At 39.7% G+C, this 21,103-nt stretch overlaps 1 protein-coding gene across 2 annotated transcripts in view; it reads right to left on the bottom strand.

Annotated features, from left to right (window-relative positions):
* Positions 1-21,103, bottom strand: part of AQP (aquaporin) — a 118,038-nt gene that overhangs the window by 41,977 nt on the left and 54,958 nt on the right. Inside the window, exon 2 of one of the 2 annotated variants that reach the window (XM_090374822.1) lies at positions 16,594-16,779. In XM_090374822.1, coding sequence (XP_090230948.1) covers positions 16,594-16,765 — 172 coding nt within the window. In that variant the 5' untranslated portion in view covers positions 16,766-16,779. Of the gene's footprint in view, positions 1-7,540; positions 7,583-16,593; positions 16,780-21,103 lie in introns of those variants that run through there. The other variant, XM_090374829.1, reaches the window with a different exon arrangement.

The following is a 21,103-nucleotide window of genomic DNA, read 5'->3' as shown; positions in this document are numbered from 1 at the left end:
CGAGTTCTTTACTATTATTTGGTTTGACATTTTATCTATTATAAATTTTGTAAGCAAAATATTATAAAATGCACAATCGGATATGTTAACATCACTAATGCATTGAAAAAAAAAATTAAAGGAAACGATTAAACTTTAGAACAGATGAGATTTTGTAGGAGTATTTGAAAAAGCAGCAAAAATTGCTAACTCTTGGGTAGAATGGGGGAAACATAAATTTGATTATGAAACTGGATATGAATTTGTGCCAACGACAAAAGATAATTTTAAAATTAACTTCTTTGCCATTTTAGATACTGCAAGAAACGCAATAGATGAACTTAAGAACAGCTCGAGGTTTATAATTTAATTTTTTACGTTTTAGAGAGCTAAGTAAATGTCAAAGATGAAATTTTAGAACATTCTTCAGATTTAGAATTACAGTTATCAGATGCCACCAATGAGAAATGTCTAAGAGATATTGTTGCTGTTGATCTTGCAAATGAAATACAAATTTTTCAAAATTTTACGTCCACGAATCAGACTCCCCAAGAAATTTTATATTCAAAAATAATTTAACCACTCTACTTCTTAATATATTTATTTCGTTAAGAATAATGTTAACAATGCCCGTAGTCAGCAAGTCGTTAGTGGTGAGCATTCTTTTTCGAAATTAAAAGTAATAAAAAACTATCTCCGTTCATCAATGCATCAACAAAGATTAAATAATAATTAGATTAAATAATTTGGCAATATTATCTATAGAAAGTGATATTTATGTTCTTTAGATATAAAAAAAATGACTGATTTTGCTACAGCCAAAGCAAGACAAGTATAAATTTATATAATGTTTTGTTATTGTTTTATTTTTATTATTTACATTTTTATTTTAAGTTTATACTAGGGGGCTTCGCCCCTGCTCGCTTTGCTTGCCAACCCCTGCGCACTCTTTTCTATGTAAAATGTAGATGTATGATGCAGTAGGTCAAATCTTTTCTACATAAAACACCTGTCGAAATGCACTGATCGATTTCTAATCAGGAAATGACCTATGGTCAGCCGTGGTTAGTATCTACTGAGAGTGGTCCGAGGAGAGGAAACCCACGAACCACTGGAGAGGTGTTTGACGACCACGGCTCCCATCCTGGGAAACAACCAGTTGTTTCCCAGGATGGGAGTCTCCCTGAACTCAACCAGCTGAGAGTTCAAGGAGTCCTGCTCCCCCCGATGAAATCGGCACTGGACAAAACCATAGCGGCTGGCATCCAGCCCTCGAATAGCTAGCCATTCCGGCTCTCCCCAATACAGTCTTAAGTGTCAAACTGGAGGATTCTTCGGCGCTCCACCAGATAGTCTCTGCATTACATAAAACCTGGTGACCTTGAACAAGTACTCCAATAGGTTCACGAAAACTGCGGGAATCTACGTTCAGGAGCTGTGGGCAAGTCTGGAGGACATTACCACAGTGCTCCTTATAGATAATGAGAAGCTTCGGATGATCAACGTGGAGTCTAGGTCCTTGGAGAAAACGATTGATGCCTTCAATTTGCTCTCCCTGAACCAACCTGAAGAAGAGTTGGCTGGCTGGAAATTTGTACTACTGCCCCCTCCTTTATATGCAGGAGCATCTAGAGCCAATCTTCCAGTCCCCCCCCCCATGAGAACATGGCCCTATAACCCAGACTAAGCAAAAGGAGCAGCACATCTTCAGGAGAAGGATGCTTTATCCTCAAGACCAGTGGGGATGGCAGAGACCTGATGCAAAAAAAACTACGTAGCGACTTTAGGCAGGTGAAGATAAAAACACTGCGACCCATCAGAAAGTGTTATCTTGGAGACCTCTTCCAAGGAGAATCTAGAGCGTATCTCTTTGGCGGACACCCTCCAGTCTGTAGGAGTGAAGGAAAGTCTGCCTAGGTTGGCATCTGCATGGGTACCACAGTGGTATCATCACCATCCTCTCCACACCGGGTGGAAAAGGCCCGGGTTCGAATCCCGTCGACAACGCGAGGAACTTGAATGGGCTTTTTTCACTTGTGGTTGAGTTAGTTGGTCTCAGGCATAGATAGCAAGGTTTTTCCCCCATAAACTGGGGTTTTTCATCCAGCAAACAGACAAACCGACCATAGAGCACATACAATTAACAGACAAAAAACAGCACGGCAGGTAAATTTAATTATTTGGGTGGCTTAAGTATAATAGTTTGGTTTTTTTTTTTTTTTTTTGCCTAGATTGGCAAATCCTACAGTCTTGGTCTATGACATCCCATGTGACACTAGCAGAGAAGACCTGTACTACAAATCTTGGAGGGCCATGGGATAACTCTTGAGATTAAGAGCGAAACCACTTTGCGCTTCATGATAAAGGCTACAGAATCGCTACTAACCAGCAAGTCATCTCAATCTCTCCTAGAGTCCATAAGATGGTAAGGTCCTTGGACAGGCTATATTTGAGGTACAGTGCCCACAAAGTTCGGCCCTTCACTATGGTGAATAAGTGCTTCCTCTGCCTGGGGTATGGACACATGTCACAGCACTGCACATCCACTGGCGTGCAAATCGTAAGGACCAACACTATTTCTAAAGGTTACAACACAAAATCTTTACTTAAGGTACTCTTTACTGAGAGTAGATTCAGTCTCAGCAGCGATTCTAGATATCCGCTAATCTGGCGAGAGGGTGGCACACGGTATCACCCCACAAACATCACTGAAAGGGATCAATATGGGGGTCGAGGTGTTCTCGTCTGGGAAGGCATTATTTTGGATGGACTTACACAGCTCCAAATACTATAAGGCGGTACTGTAACCAGTGCCCGCTACTGTACTGAGGTAATCCTTCCCCATGTGCATCTGTTCCGAGGTGCCATTGGCCTCGAGTTCGTGTTTACAGATGATAACGGAACACCCCATCACACTGCAGTGTGATATGCTTTTGGAAAGTGAGGACATTGTTCGTATGGATTGGGCTGCCCGTTCCATTGATCTAAATCCCATTGAACACATGAGGCGCTCTAAGCAGATGATTAGCAGCACGTCCGCACCCACCAGAATATGTTCACCAGCTGAAGATAATGCTGACAGAGGAATGGACGATGTTATCGATACTTAGAACAGTCCAACAGATACAATAGAACAATCGATACTGTCCATACTTAGAACAGCATTGTTCTAAGTATGGACAGGTGCAAAGCTTGCATGACATTAGGGGTGGCTATATCTCTACTGAGGACCACCTCTTCCCTTTGTTCCATCTTTGGCAGTGATGCATCTATATCATGGCAACCAGTGCTATGTTGCCATTTTTGAATAAAGTCCCTCTGTACCGTTGTTGTGTCGTTGTTTCCTTTATCAATTCTGTATCTCACGAGGTACTTTTGGTATGCTTTTCCTATATCCAGGCCACTCCTGTGAGAGACTATAGGTGAAAACCTGACTGGTCCTTAAATTTTGCCCACCAATGTACATCCCCTACCTATGGGCACTGTGCGTGCAGTGGCCATGTCCAGGCGGAGTGTCCTAATCGTACCCAGGACCCAAGTTGCACAAACTGTAAGAGGAGACATCAGGATCACCCACATTCAGGCTGGGACACCAAATGTCAGGAATACCAGAGAGCTCTAGAACAAGTACGACTAAACCCACAGATGAGTAGGAACTCGAAAACAATAAACTAACAAGTTGAAAACCCTCGACAAGTCCACAGACAAACGCTCGCTACGGGCGGGCCATTCTTCAGGCGGAATCTCAATGTGATGCAGATCAACAGATATAGGTCCAGGACGGTTGTAGTTGAGATTAGGAGAGCAGCAGGGACTACGCAATTGACATACTCATGATACAAGAGTCAAATGCTACTAGAATCCAGCAGAACAGCACGTCTAAAATAATGATTCCCTATTTGTGCCACAGTAATCCAATCCTCATCACAAGACCCTAAATCACGTATAGTGGTGATGAACCAAGATATCGATATTTTTATTACAGAAGCCCTGTACTACAGGGCCTCTAATAAATTTGCAGCATGCATAGAAGTGAACTACTCCTTCTCCCTTTACTGCCCACCCTCCCAGGAACTTGATGGGGCATTAAACTACCTGGAGTTTACACTGTACTTCCTAGGCCAAGGGGCAGTCCTGATTGCCTCTAATGCCAATGCAAAATCTCCCCTCTGACATAGTACAACTGCTGATCCCCATGGCCTACTCCTAGAGGACTTTATAGCAACCCAAAACCACATTGTACACAATGAACCCGGCAATTTGACCACGGATAGCAGCTCAACTGGGCAATCAAATATAGACATAACAGCAACCACAAACAATCTACAAGCCAAAATCAGTAATTGGATCATAATACCGAATTGGACCTTGAGTGACCACAGGGTCATCCTCTTTCACATCAATCTCCACCACTGCACGACGCCACCAACCCAGTGGAAAATCAATGCTTTCATCAGGTTCTCCCCTTAGGAAGGTGGACTGGCAGCCCTTTGGCAGATCGATTAAGGAGGACTTCCCAGAACCCGAGATCGAAACCCTCACACTGCTCACTCTTCAGGAGTTAGGAACAAACGTTCAAAACGCAATTATCAAAGCATCCTACAGATCAACTAGGAAGAGGAAATGAAATTCTCCCACAAAATCTGTGCTTGGTGGAACGTTGGGCTCACAAACCTGCGTCGAGAGGTTCACAGAGCCAGAAAGCAATACCAGCATTGGGACTGCCCCCCACAGATGTTGAGGCGCTCCACACAGATTATATCCACAACAAAAATCAGTATACCAAAGCCATAGCCACCAGGAAAAGAGAAACTTGGCGGAAGTTCGTCCAGGAATCAGGCAACGCTTACCCATGGGACTACTCTACAAAATAGCAAGAAATAAGATCTACTCCACAGAGGTATACAGCTCAAACCAAACAGACTGAAGTCAGACTGAAACAACAAGCTGGAAAGACAATAAACACTGTTCTAGACAAGCTCATCCCCTCCGATAATCCAACCGAGGATCACCCAGAACACAGAATAATCAGGAAGAGAAATGCAGCCTACAACCCAACCAGGCAGAACCTTTTACACTACAAGAACTCGAAGGTGTGATGAAGAAAATCAACATCAAGAAGTGTCCAGGAATGGATCTGGTTGAAAGTGCCTTCATCATCAGGTTTTTTAAACTAAAACCAAAAATCCTACTGATGCTCTATAACAAATGCTTAAGCCATTCCACATTCCTCAAAGGTTGGAAAATTGCTCTGATCCGCTTGATTCCTAAACCAAATAAGTTGCCAAACAATCCTAAATCCATAAGATCCATTGCCCTGCTAGCCAAAATGGGCAAAATATTTGAGAGGTTAATTGCCCTTAGAGTTACAACTCTGTTCCAGACACAGAGCATGATTTGTCCATCAAAGTATGGATTTACACCACAGCACACTGCGAGGATGCCCTATCAGATCTGGTCTCACATATCAAAACATCCGCTTCTATATATGAACTGGCAATTTACATCGACTTTGAGGAGGACTTTGATTGAGTGTGGTGGGAGAGCGCCCTGGAGTGCCTCCGAGTTGCTGACTTCTCAGCCAATCTCTACTGGCTCCTCACAGACAACCTCACAGACAGGCGTATCATAGTCAAATCCAAACATCAATCAATCAATAGAAACGTCACAGGGGATCTGTACTGGGACCCCTTATATGGAATATTGTACTACAGAACTGGTTGAAAAACTCATTTGACAATTCTAAAATCATAGCTTTTGCTGACGACCTGACATTGGTAGTTGCTGGAAATCCTGGGCCAAGCTGGAAGCTAATGCACAGAGAATCCCTGATAACCTAATAGATTGGACAAAGAGGAACAAACTCCAGATCAATCCCTTGAAAACAAATATGATCGTTTTTAAGTCGAGCCTCAGAACCCCCCCCCCCAGATCAAAACTGCCAGGGTCCGACTGCTGTTGGTAACACAAACCAGAGTCCTTGGAGTCATTAACGACCATAAACTCTCATTCCTCCGACATGACATCTTCAACACCTGTCTTTAAAAATCAAAACCTTTTCAGCTTCCATCGTCAGAATCTCTCGGAACGACTGGGGACTGTCCAGACGAACAATACTCCTCTATTATAAAGCAGTTTTTCTCTCCATTGTTACCTTTGCAGCCGGGGCCTGGTTCCACAGGGCGACCAATGTCAAAATGAGAGAGAGAGAGATACTAAATTCAATATAGAGATCCATGCTGCTGTCCCCTCACCGCATCAGTAACTGTTTCGACTGCAGACGTACAAGTAATTGCGGGGGCACTGCCCCTTGACCTGAACTTCATTTTTCGAGGACTTTGCTACCGAATTAAGAAGAGAATCCCTATCACACTGCTAGAGTTAAGTATCGACTAGAAGCTGACACCAAGAAAGAAAGAATTCGATGCTACACAGATCACGAGGTGGCAAGAGCGATGGGATGCGTCAACGACCGGAGCTGTTACGCAAAGGTTCCTCCCTGATGTGAAGTTCACAATAACCAGAACAGTGAACTCATTGTTTTCACTCTCCCTTGAAGCCTCATTTTTAGTGACAGGATACGGAGCAATAAATGCAAAACTTCATCAACTTGGTCTGCTTTACATGGATCAAAATTACTACAGGGGATGAGTGGACTGGCAGCATATAATCTTCAGATTCCCAAAGTATTGTGATCACAGAGAATGGCTATTTAGAGTTTCCCAATCTCACCCCAGACACACTTGGACAACTACTTCTAAATCCACAAAACATTGTAGCATTGCAGACTTTTGCTAAAGATATCTTCACGAAAAGAAAAACGCTTTACCTGGCAGCGAATAGCAATAACCAAGAAGACACCAATCACTGAAAAAGAAGTAGTCGGGGCAGATAATTGTTATGGCCCTCTTGCCACACTAAACACTTTTTTTTTTTCTTTTTTTTTCTCTATGAATTGGGGCTCCCCAGTTCTGGACAGCCACATTCTCTCTCTCTCTCTCTCTTTTTTTTTTTTTTTTTTTCTCTCGCACTACACCCTGGTACGGGACCCTCTGGGCTGAGAGGTCCCCTCTTCTCTCATCCTACCCCTTTTTCCTCTTCATCCAGTAAGTAATTCCTCCCTGGGGAGTTCCTCTCTCAGGGAGGAGCGCGAGCTAGTAACAAGGGAGGCCTTGCCTTCCTGCAGCTAGGGAGAAGTACCTGGAAGCGGCTGTCCAGGTGATTCTAGGTAGCTAAAAGGCCAAAACACGTTACACTACAGAACACACACATAAGCTCACTAATAAAATTTTTTCTATCCTATAACTTTCTCCCGAGTGGAGATGAAAATTCTCTTTGTAGGATGAAAAACTTTTTTATTATTCTTTTTTTATTTTTTTTCTCTTCTACTTTCAGTTTTTTTTTTTCTTCCTCACTACACACATATGGCCTAACCTTAACAGAGTCTATAAAAATTAACAGTGCAACGAGGCGGAGATGAACTTTGTACTAGGAGCCGCCCTTACATAAAACACATACATACATACCTAAACATCAACTATAATAATAATAATAATAATACCTAAACATCATTGCTGACCAGGTACACCCTTTCATGCAACTGTCTTCCTCTCTGGCGGTGCCGTCTTTCAGCAGGATAATGCGCCACGCCACATCGCCTGGATTGTTCGAGACTGGTTTGCGGAACATGAGGAAGACTTCCAGGTATTGCCCTGGCTTCAAAATTCCCCAGACAAAAATTCCCATCGAGCATCTGTGGTTTTGTGTTGAAACAGCAACTCCGATCTGCGGTGTCACAACCACGGACCTTACAGGAGTTAAAGGATCTGCTGGTTATGTGTTGGTACCAGATACCACAAGACACATTTAGAAACCTTGTAGCGTCCATGCCTCGCCAGGTACGAGCTGATTTGGCTGCACGTGGAGGACCTACATCATATTAGGTAGGTGGTCATAATGTTTTGGCTCATCGGTGTGTATAAAATAGGTGCTGGTACTCGTTCTTTGCTATCAGGAAAAATTGAAAATTATTTCCTGATGTTGTTACTTAGTAATAATTTTTTTGGAATCAGAACAACAAATTAAGTTTATTAACACAGTTTACTAAGCATAAATTTATTATCCAAGTATATAAAAAATAAGTAAATGTTTAAAAAATAAGTAAAATAATTTCATAATAAAGTTTTTATAGAATATTCCAAAATTTTATTGAGTTCTCATCCAACACCCGAAGCAACCATGAATTGACATATTTGCTTGATCGAAGTGTGTCACCGGTGGACCTACAATTTTAAGAAATATTAGTGAAGAAATTGTTTTTGTCATCAACAAAGCTCTGGTTGGGCTAACGATCAGATTCATTTGTGAAAATCCTCATTCACATTCATTCAATGAAATTGGTATCGTATTGAGAGCTTTCATCAAATGCTCTTCAATTTTTCCAAAAGCCGTCTTTTCAATTAGGTATCCCCGAAACGGATTGACAATTTTGACAATTTTCAAATTCATTCTCACCAAATGTCAACATTTCATGTTTTGAAGGTTTACCACCTTCGTTGACGTCATTTTCCTTCTCTCCTTCACTAGTTCTTAAATTTGAATTTTTCTTTTTTTCAAACTGTCCAAAATGTCTGTATCATTCGGATATCCAGCTACTGTGACCATGTAAAACTTCCGCGAAACAACAGATGATTATTTGTCGCAGTAAAAGTAAATCACTCTCTCCTAATCCAACCTACGGCCGCGCTGAAAGTGAATTGAAACAGCATTTTAAATTTTGCTAATTAAAAAAAAAATTCTCATTAAGTGAGCATTTAAAGGCTCACTTAATGAGAATTTAAGGTATTTTTTTGAAAAACAAAAGAAAGTCATATTTTTATAATTTTAATAAACTCTAAAAAATAAATTAATGACATAGATTTGTTACACATAAAAGTATCGGAAATTTGAATTAAAAGGCAATAAAAAACGGTAATATGAAAACAGAAACTTCCTTTTATGTATAACAAGATATGGAAAATGTAACACTAATATTTCTCGAATCACTCAGTCCCGAAACCCGAAAGAATTCTAACTTGAATATGTACCTTGTACGAGAAAAGGTTGGACATCACTGCAGAAGGTGAACCAGAGCCCATTGGGAATACCCCTTTATCTCTGCTTATTGTTGACCAGCGCGACTTCTCCGTATCAGGGACAGGTGGTCGGATAGGTTTTGCCAGGTACCAGTTAGTTATAGAATGGTAATCCCTTTAGCTCTCTCAATTCTTGCTTAGCAGCAGCACTAATTTCCTAAATTGCCTGAAGGCCAGATGTGCGAACGGTATGTACCCAGTTAAGTCTCTCCTAAGCCATTTGTTATATGAAAATTTTCTTTACTCAACTGAAACTATTTTAAATCTAATTTCCAAGGGGATTCAAAAAAAAATTCGCTCTAAAAGGTGTTCGTTAAACAGAGGTCCGACTGAGTAATTTAGAATTCTAAAAATGGTTATAAAGTTTTATATAAAAGATATCTTAACAATAGACAGAAGCAAATTTAGTTAAACAACTTTACTTTAAGCTTATTTGAAAAGTAAGTAAACATGCGAAAAAATATACGGACTATTACGAATTTTGTTTTTCTGTTTATACTCCGGCATGACAACCATTGCAGTACAGTTTACAATAAATAGTAAATACAAATATTTATCGTATTTGGTAGCCACGGGTTTGAACCCCAGTCCACTCAAGGAACACGTGCTACACTCTCGCTCTTGACCGCTGGGCTACGTCGAAGTGTACAGCATCCAAATATCACACGTCACTATGGTACGCCGTACCGTTGCGTACCGTCTCAAAAAAAGCACTATATATATATATATATATACAAATTTGTATATATATATATATATATATATTTTTTTTTTTTTTTAATTATCAATCTTTTAAAAGATCTTTAAGTGAACAATAAGAATGAATATAATGAAAAATTTAAAGGAAGTTTCATCAATTCATTAAAAAAATAAATATACCAAAGTTAGTATGACCGGATATCCTATCCTATCCTATGGCATTACTTATTTATTTTTTCTCTACCGCAGTCGAGCGGTCAACTCGGGAGTAAAGAGATACACGAACTTTGAGTGAGCATGGTTCAAGCCGTGTCACGAGAGGAAAACTTCTTATACGGTTCTACTGTAGAACCCGGATAAGAAGTTTTCCAAGGGACTGGAGGTTGGGAACCTCTTACACGGGAAAACTTCTTAGAAGGAAAAATGACCTAAGGCTATGAAAATGAAAAGATACACATACGTAAGTTAAAGATGATTTTAAGTGCTATTTCATAATTTATAAATACAGTAATTTACTCTATGGGAATATTTTACTCTATCTATGGGAAACATTTTTCAACCGAGGATTTCCAATTGCTTAACATTTTGTTCATTAAACTCATTACCAAGTTGGAAGGATGAGCTCCTATGGAGTTTCAACATACCTTAAAAGGTCACAATTACAATAAGACAGAAAACAATCCATTAAGTAATTCAGAACTGTTCAGAAAAATCAGAACTTAATGGCAAATGCTTCACTGTGCTTCACGTGATCGAAGCTGTACAATTATGGATATCGATGAAAACAATTGCAATATGTCACTTATATTATGTCCAAATTTTTATACTAAAAAAGTAAAGCTGAAAGCATCAGACTATGGAAAGTTGACTAATCGAACAAGTTAGTGCTTGTAATAATTTTAGTTCGTAGTAAATCACCGAAGTAGATGGCATCGTTTTTTGTGATATCTCGTATTGTTAATGCCTTCACAACGAGTTGCCCTGATATTGAACTACCTAGAATAAGCAACGCTTTGACACTGGATTCTCGAATAGGCAACACTTCGTCAGTGGATTCGCGGCGGATACTACCACTCGGGGATGGTAGTATCCGCCGAGAATAAGTAACGTTAGTCTTCTCAGTGGTGAAGCGTTGCTTATTGGAGGTAGTGCGATATCAGGCAACTCTTCGTGAAGGTATCCACAATATGAGATGTAAAAAATGACGGTGGTTTACTACGAACTAAAATGATGCTTGGCAATAACTTGTTCAATTACCAAATGTTTATATTGTTTAATATTTTTTTAATATTAAAAATAAAGGATTTCTATATTTAAAAGACGTATTAAGTGAGAAAACGTCATTATAATAATACATTGTGTATCCTTTATCACGAACTTTTTACCCGGGAAACTTCTTACGTGGGAAAATAATACATTACAATATACAGAGGTGAAATTGGAACTTAAGAAACCAAACCTAGTAGAGGGGAAAACTTCTTATGGGTGAATTTCCTATCCGGGTTCTACTGTATATATATATTTGAAGTCTGTCTGAAACGCACTACACCCTTCGCTTACCACAAACGTCCACATTGAGTAATACTTTACAATTCTGTCTGCGGGAAGTGGCTTGACCCGTTCGACACCATTCCTTGTACAACTTAAACAGGGTGAGCCGTGAGCAACCTACAAGACATACTGAATAGATGCTACTTTAACCTCCATTAATCTGGTAGATAGGGCGAAAGATTGGGACGTCAATCCGTACCTAATTAATAGTGACCATCGAGCAATCACCTTCACGATTTTACCGGAGGATAGACAAGTAGATACAACAATAAGGGATTTAAGGCGTTTCCAGATGGACAGGGTGAACTGGACCAAGTTTCGCGGATATCTGAACACAATTTTTAATGGAGATGACAAAGCAATCATTAACATCTTAACGGCAAAAGAATGTCTTTCTGGGTCAATATCATTTATAAAAAGCGACGATGGCCTACTCGACTAAAAGAAAACAGAAAAAAGAACTTCTGTCCCATGGTGGTCTTCAGCACTAGCTGAATTGAGACAACAACCACAACAAGCAAGAAAAGCATACCAAAGGAACATGCGTTTATGGGATGCAGACACTCGGGCTTTGAAAAACGATTACAGAGACTTGAGGAAGAGGTACCATAAAGCAATTGCTGATAGCCAGCAAAACTGTTGGCAACGTCTGGTGGAGGAAACAGGAAATGCTGACCCTTGGGGTATAATCTATAAGCTTTCGAGAAATAAATTTTTGTGTGGTGGAATTTACAATACAGTAATTAGAGAGAATCAAGAAACTTCGGACTGGGAATCTACAGTCGAAGCGATAGTGGGTAGCCTCTTTCCAGAAGAATTATCTTATATGGACAGCCCTGACCAAGCGGAAATTAGATGCATTTATCGGGAATATACGGGAACAACTGAAATCGCCATTTTTAACACGGTTGAGCTAGGAGTTGCAGTAGCTAAACTGAACCATAAATAATGCTCACATTGACCTCATTGAAAATCAAGTGATTGAAAAATTTTATGAATTCTTCCCTGAGACCTTATTAAACTTATTTAATAAATGCTTGCTAGAGGGGCTTTTCGCCCATAAACCGGGAAAGACAAAAACAAACCCCAGAGTATACAGGCCAATCTCTTTATTGGCCAATCTTGACAAATTATTTGAAAGGATGATTGCCCCAAGGATTTTTAAAATTATTCACAGAACATCAACTATCTTCTGATTGCCAGTTCGGATTCAAAAAAGGACGATCCACTGAGGATGCAATCTCGACCTGGCTGACTTACATTCAGGAGGCAAACAGCAAATATGTTCTTGCTGTTTTTATTGACTTTGAGGGTGCTTTCGAATCCCTCTGGTGGGAGAGTGTCCTCAGGTCACTGCAAATGGCAAAGTGTGATGACTACCTGTTCAAAGTCCTTAGATCTTACTTTAAGGACCGACAAATTAGAGTACGTGCAAAGCATTTATCATACACGACTATCGTTTCCAGAGGTTGCCCTCAGGGTTCAGTCATGGGACCTCTCTTCTGGAATGCAGTGCTAGACCAGTGGCTGACAAAGGATAGCGAAGGGTTCATCGAAGTTGCATATGCAGATGACCTGGTGGTGACTGTGCAGGGAGGATCAAGACAAATTCTGGAACAAAAATTTTGTCAGTTTTGAATGATCTATTGGCATGGTCCAGTTTAAATAAACTAAAGATTTCTGTCACCAAGACCAATTTCATGGTGTTTAAACACCACTTCGATTATGGAAGGCCACCAAAGGTAACCCTATATATGGTACTCAAATTCCATATGTACAAAACACCAAGTATTTGGGTTTAACTTTAGATGATCGTCTCGGGCTTCATGTGCCTGTCACTAAAATCAATGAAAAAATCAAAAGGTTTGTAGCTACAGTTGTTAGAATTTCAAAAAAAAACTCTGATATTGTACTACAAGACGACATTTCTTCCCATTGTGGTTTATGGTGCTGGTATTTGGTTTGCAGCTGCTACCAAGGTTACAACTAAAGCTAAGCTTCTGTCCCTGCAAGTACAATGCTGCTTACAGTTATATGCACTCCCAGGACTGTGTCGACAAATGCCTTGCAGGTTATTGCAGGTACCATCCCCTTGAATTTACACATTATTTTCCGATGTATTGTATATAACTTAAAAACGGAAGGCCGTTACAAATACTGAATGTCACCTCTAATCCAAATAACAACATAAAGGAGGAAAAAAGTAGAATTTCGGGCGGGATTGTGAATCGCTGGCAGCAACGTTGCGATGTGAGTGAGTTTGGAACCATTACAAGAGGGTTCATTGTAAGCTTTGTAATGAACAAGAGGGTGTCTTCTTGGTTTGCTCCCACCATGACGACGAGTTACTTAATCACTGGACATGGCTTAAGGGTCAAACTATTTGAAAAAGGATTAGAATGTGGCCCCTACTGTCCATGCGATGAGGTTGAATCTTGGAGACACGTCATCCTTGAATGCGGACTGTATGTTTCAGACAGGCAGGAATCACTAAATAGGTTATCAAACCTCACGGAGAATAATTTACCTCTGTTGGTTCAGAGCTAGAACATCTTTGCTTTGCTTCAGGAATTCTCGGCCAAAGTTTTTAAAATAAGACAGGAGTTTGCTATTTACATGTAAATAATTGTATAACGTTGCTTTTGTTTCAACAAGTGTACCTTGTTCCTAGTTGGAATTTTTTTTTGCTGGCCTCCAAGTCTGGGCAGCCTTGGGGGCAGCATTTCTGGCACTTTCCGGTATAGCACTTCATCCGGTGGGTGCGAGATTTGTGCATTATAGCACACACGGAAAATGGTGGAACCAGGTGGTGGTTGGTCCCTGGTGGCGAAATGGCCTGACACAACACCTTTTTTTTCCGCCTGTTTTGCAGAGGGTCTGAGCTATCACAGGAGTAATAAGTGGAGATGGGCTTATGGTCTAGGAGCGTCTGCGCGGTAGCACAGTGAAATCGTCACCGTCCTCCCCACACCGAGTGAAAAAGACCCGTGTTGAATCCCGTCGATGATGCCAGGAATTTAATGGGCTTTTTTCACTCCGAAAATCGCAGTTTCTAGGGGGGGGGGCTTTCCCCCCCTAGAAACTGGGATTTTCGTCGAGCAAACAGACAAATCGGCCATAGAACACACGCAATTAACAGACATAAGACACAGCACGGCAGATGAATTTAATTATTCGGGTGGCCTAAATATAATAGTTTTTTTGTTTTTTTTTTTTGTTTTTTTTGTCTAGGAGCCACCCTTCATACCAAGACACACACACACATGCATATTTACATGCAATACGTAAGCACTCGACGCACGAACTCCCACTTTCATGCCCTTTTGAAACTCCATGATATTTTTACGATGTCCCACAACTGCTACTTTATCACATTGACTTGCACGACAAGATGCAAATTACCATTGCTCTAGCGTACGAAGTTGTTACGCTTTTCATACTGAGAGCTATGGGGAATTTCACACAAGATGAAATTTAAGTTCTCAGAAACAAGAACGCCACGCAAATTTTAATTCATCTTAAGATGTCTTAAAATTAATTTTTAAATAGATATTTTTATTATATAAGAAATATCATAATTTGAATAAGCATTAAATAAACTGGATACTTTGAAATCTAATTATTTTGATCAAAATTTAATGAATATGAATTTTATCAAGGTAATTTTCGTCAAGATTTCACCACTGACAAACACCAACATAACAGCTATATTTTCACTGTCAAAGAAAATTAATTATTTTGCATAATAATTAAGCAGCTCATGTTGCTTACATAGGGATGCTAATTCACCATCTTCCACATCGACAGATGTCCTAATTAGATAATCAGTGCCGGCCTACAATTGGCGTGACCCTGTTCAAGAATTACTTGCGGACCCTGTTTGTTATTTCCTTATCTCCAGAAGTTAAAAATAATACAGATATTACTGAACGTGAGTGTAACGTAAAAATTACAATTTTAAATAACGTCCTATGTTCGATATCAAACGAAACACATATTGAGAATGAAATATAGCTCTACTTCTAACAATTTTTAAGTCGACTCGTGCAAGCACTCTTGGAGTGACGATAATGTGGATAACTAGACATTAAGATGACGATAGTGTCGTTGATGGAAATGCAGAAAATACACGAATGGTATTGTTATTTAGACCATTTGAGCGCAGGGCCCTGTTCAACAGAACCGGTTTAACTTGCTTGTGGCCGGCCCTGTAGGTAATCCACTTCGTTCACCATGGGGTGAGCACCTGATATAGTTAAGTGTGAAGACCTGCTGTGATGCAGCAGCAGCATCATTTGATGTTTATTATGCCTACATAACTGCTGAGCCTATATATTCTTTCATCGAAAATCTTTTTGCTGTTGAACTATTTTTTTGCCAGTTGTTTTTAGTTCTCCGAAATATAATAATATCCTTTTAACGCTTTTTACTCCAACAAAATTACTGTAGGCTGAATGCAGAGTGTTAGTATTAGTAATAATATTGGCCATGTGTAACAAGACTAAACGTCGCCGACCGGGCTAGCCGGGTGGGTAAATTCAAACCCGCAACCTTTGGCTTGCCTGGCAACCCAAAGGTTGCGGGTCTGAAACCCGCCTCGGGCTTGGATCAGAGTACAAAATGCCAAAAACCTTGGGAGGTGCAATATGGCCACAGAAGCCGATGCGCCAACAACTAACAAAAAAAAAAAAAAAAAAAAGACTAAACGTCGCTACAAAAGCCAAAAAAAAAAAAAGTGTTTGCTTTCCTCCCGTAGTTAACAATCTCACTGACCTTCGAACTACCCACTACGGTAAGGAAAAACCATGCCCCTGGCATCGCAAACGGTGTTTCATCCTTCAAAACAGGTAAGGCGACCAAACACATACAGTTTGAATATTGAATACAGATACCTCGTGGCTTTAACTGCCATGGAGTTAATTCTAAACAACCAAACTAAGCTGTTAAAACTTGTTTTTCTTTCTTAAAAAGTCACTGAAAAAATTTGATTTTATCTTTCTTAAACATAAGTTAATGTTTTATCTTCATAAGCTTTTCATTCGTTTTAAACAAAGGAAGATTTATTTAAATACAGTATTAGCAATATAGAAAGACCTATATAATTTGTTATATATAACGTTAAATCATGCAGAAATTGAGGTTATTGGGAAAATTATAAAATCTGGCTCTCCTAACAAGAAAATAATAACCAGAAAATTTATCCTAGAACAAATTTCTAATAGAAACACACCCAACTCTGCGCAACCAGTGCAAAGTTCCAATGTCGCAATGATTTCTCCAATTAAAAGACGAAAGTGGTCTGGAATGATGGAAAAGCTGATTCCTCGCATAATTTTGAAGGCTATAGTATTACAAAGTAGCACCAAATATGGCACAGTGACGCCTGGTATTGGTAGTTCCATTCTTTCGATGAAGGCTTTAAAAATGAAATAAAAAAAATAAAAAATATTAATAAAGCGCATTTAATAAGTTATTTTAACAAAGTATATTTTTTCTGTTTATTATTATTATTTTTATTTTTAAACTAAAACCTAATAGCAAAGCTGTGTTAAGTGGCTAGATGTAAAGTAGAAATTGCTGCTCATTTACATTTATTACATGAAAATATCCCAGTAATATTACAGTCATTTTGCTTCCTTCACAGCTGTCATCTTTATGCAGTAGCCTTCTGGATTTTATGATAACAAGGCCCTGATTACCATATCAAAACACATATAAAAACAAAAATCTTACATAAAATAAATAAATAAAGGTGGCAATTTAATCTAAGTTCAAAGAATCATCCGTGGGAATGGTGCAATGGTAAACAACAATGCAGCAACCGCCTAATACCGCTAACATCGCCGGCGACAGAGGTTCAGGCCATACTCGAATTGTGTATCATCACACGGTATGCGACACGTATCGCCATCTAAAAGGCTCCACTAGCTGTAATGGTTTATCGGTATCGTAGATACGTGTACCTTCGTGAGAAACCGTCCTTAGGATTTTCTATAAAAACTCTGGAATTATTAGGTACGAGATGAGTGCCCTTGAGATTCTGGGCATGTCTTAGTTTTATGATATTTTGTGCCTCTCAGAGACCTGTCTGGGAAGCGCTGAAGAGTCGTTAACCACGTAGCACCAAACATGGCACAGTGACGCCTAGTATTGTTAGTTCCATTCTTTTGATGATGGCTTTAAAAATGAAATAAAAAAAATAAAAAATATTAATAAATCGCATTTAATAAGTTATTTTAACAAAGTATATTTTTCCTATTACTGAGGCTGCACGATATGATGCTTTCTTCACATCCTGGTATCACTGAAAAGGTGGTGAATAACAATCCTGGTTCATTTAGAACGTTGTATACCTCTCAAATACAGGGAGATGTTAAAATTAAAGTATCCCTATGTAGAGGGCTCTGGAGCGAGTACTAAGGCTCGTACTGAAGAGAAATTTGGACAACAGGTACAATAAAGAATGCGCTCGCCATTTATTGGGAAAAAAAAATTAGTTACAAAATTTGTCACTGTATGGCGCTGTCGCTGTATGACGCGTAACTATCTTAGTTATGATTATGCAAATAACGTAAGTTATTTGCATAATTGTAAGTTATTGCCACATCACACTACTCATCTCTACTGTACTGTATAAACGCAAAGCAGTCTCTTCAAAATCATACAGTAGATGTTTGCCTGCATTACAGCCGCAGTGCCAACAATGTCGCAGGAAAAGGCGCTATTAGTGAAGCTGTACTTTCAGAACAGCAACAATGCAGCTGCGGCTATCAGAGAATTCCGGCGTCAGAAGCGCACGAGGTGTGGACCTATGACTGTTTGTTCTGTCCGCTAAATGATTGCGAAATTTGAAGCGATATGACATCTTATGGTTCAACAGGGTAGAGATCGAAAACGAGTGGACTCCTCTCGTGTTGAAGATGTGGCTATGGCTGTCGTGGATTTATCGAGTCAATCTCCATGTGGAAGCGCAAGTGTGCCAGCTGTTTCTCGTGAAGTGGACATGCCGTATTCCACTGTAAGGCTAGTAATGCGTCAGGCGTTGCGGTACTATCCTACACAAGTAATTTCTAATCCAGCTGAACCCAGATGCTAAATGGCCATACTTAAAGACTTACCGGGGAAATCCCGGTGAGACAGAGACGGTGTGATTTGGGCCATAAATACTAGTATGAGGCCGCTACAAGTTTTCCCGGATAAGAAATTTTCACCTAGTCCACCTCTGAACCCAGGAGACTGGCTACAATATATAGGTAATCAGAGGGAGTAATACTCTTGATCTGATTATCAGCAGTGATTATTCATGCACTAAGAATCTGCAGATAAAAGAACCACTAAGTGGCAGTGATCGCAGTGTACTGATGTGGGATTTACTTAAAGATGTAACTACCATCAGGGCTAAAGGGAAGGGTTTTTGCCTTCGTAAAGGCGACTATGGTGGTTTCAGACAGTTTATCAGGCGACACAGACCTCGACACAGACATCTCACCTCGACCAACCTTTCTTCACCACACCAAAAAGAAAAAGCCCATTTTCTATATCTTTTTGCGTCCCTTTTTCCTTTTGCATCTCTCTCTCTCTCTCTAGCCAATCACCTTCCATTTTTTACAGCATCCTCATTCTGATTCGATCCTGGCCCTCTACTTTGTCTAGACCTCGTTCTAATTGGTCGGAACCTATGTTCATAGCGGAGGACAGTATTATGTTCCAAGACATCTAGAACATTCCTGTTCACAATCTATGCCCACTCACCCCTTTTGTCACACTTTTTAGAAGTGATCTCCCTTGAAATTTAAAAGGGTGCACTTTAACATCGGACTCTTTATTCTTCCCTTTTAAAATTCTAATCCTTGCTGCACTAGAGCTCCGAACCTTCCTGTTTAAAGCTCTAGGATTTTCTTGCGGGGAAAGTGTCCCTAGGAGGCTATTACTTAACGGTTGCCTCCCTAACAGCCATAACCGCTTTACTTTTCTAAAATTGTCCCTCTCATATCGGTCACTATTTTCTGCCTCTATTCTTACTTTGTTCAATTACCTCAAGTGCAGCACCCGCTCTACTTCGGGTAACTGTCCTGCCCCCCCAATCAATTAGTCATCCATTGTTTACCTCTTTCCCTCTGTAGCCTCTCTTAACAAAGATGAATGCGCCCCTACATCAAACAAGCCCCTTTAAGCGCTTTTCGACGTGATCACCCTCTTTGCCTAAAGTTAGTTTTATTTCCAGAATTTATTCACAACAAAAATTATTCAAATTTCGTTAGAAAAGTAATTAAAAAACAACGTGTAAGTATGTATCTTGCAGATGCCAGCAGTTCCCGTACCCAGGAAACCCAAATTTAGATAAGAGCAGGTGAAAATCCTAATAAACTGGAGACCAGTTAATTCTGCCCTCAAAGGGGCTAGCATAAAAAAAATACAAAAAAACTGTTCCCAAAGGATCAAACATAATTAACAATTTTAGAATAAAATATTTAAATGGACAGCATCATAGCAAAATAATTAAATTTTCAAAAAGAAAATAAAAAACAATAATTATATACCCCGAACGAGCACAGTGTCCGCAAGTCATTAATTCATTTTTGCAAGAGGTAAATGTGTGTCCATGTGATAAACAACAGAAGCACCTGGTAACTATTGTAAAGGCCCTAAATTTATGAAAAATTAACCCTATATATATATATATCCTGTCTAGGAAACTGAAAAAATCCAACTAAGGTATCCACGACTGCCTCGACCAGCACGATCAGCAGACTTAAATCCAATCCAATATGTGTGTGGGTCCCCGTTGGGTGTCGCATTGCACGCCGACAGCCAACTCCTAGGTCACTTGGTGCGCTAATGTCTGTGGAAGAATGGGATTTGTTGCCAAATAATCTTATATATACCCTTATATCGAGCACGGTTCACTGCTGTCAGGCCTACTTAGCCGTTGGAGGGGATTATACACTGTACTGATGTAACGCGACCATATTTTCGAGCATCTTGTATCGACTTCTGCAATGTAACCTCTTTGGTAATTCTTATACAATCCCTATAAATGTCCCTTATATCTGTCCGAAGTTTCTATAGGTCTCCCCATTTCATTGTTATTCTATGGTTACCAAATTTTGTCCCACTTCATTGCAAGCTGCACGAGTTACAACACATTTTCTACGTATTCTGTTAATTTTGTCGAGCAGAGTATTTTGCAAACAGAAATGGAAAGCAAACAGCACTTACTCTAGATCTGAAATCCAAACACCTCCATTCAATATGTGCATAGAGTGATACATCCAGCTATCATCTATGGAGTTGAAGTCTGGGGTTCAACAGCTCAGTCGTCTCTCTACATTATCAACACCACCAATACTGGTTGCTCAAGTGGTTGACATTCAAACACCAAATCAATGCTTGAGTACACACCTATGATATGGCTGCCATTTTTAAAAACTGTGTAATTCAAACGAATATGGATATTCTGGAAACTCCTTGCAGCCATCAAAATGATCACAGGATATTACAGTTTCTCAAATGCCGGAGTGAATACTAGCAGAGAATACCACATCACTCTACCCTTGCTCTCTATTAAATCACTGATCGTTTTCTACCTGCAGAAATGCTGCGGGAGATACAGAACAATACAAAGACAAAAAAAAAAAAAAAAAAAAAACGGAAGCCAGGTTCTTTATGTTTTTTGTTGGTTCTCACTAAATATAGATTTTTGGATTAGACCATCAACATCAGTATTTTACTGCACATGC

The sequence above is a fragment of the Mastigoproctus giganteus genome, chromosome 1 (genome assembly GCF_048544385.1).
Source record: "Mastigoproctus giganteus isolate SK-2022 chromosome 1, ASM4854438v1, whole genome shotgun sequence".
NCBI classification, from domain to species: Eukaryota; Metazoa; Arthropoda; class Arachnida; order Uropygi; family Thelyphonidae; genus Mastigoproctus; species Mastigoproctus giganteus.
This window is presented reverse-complemented; position numbering and strand designations above follow the sequence as displayed.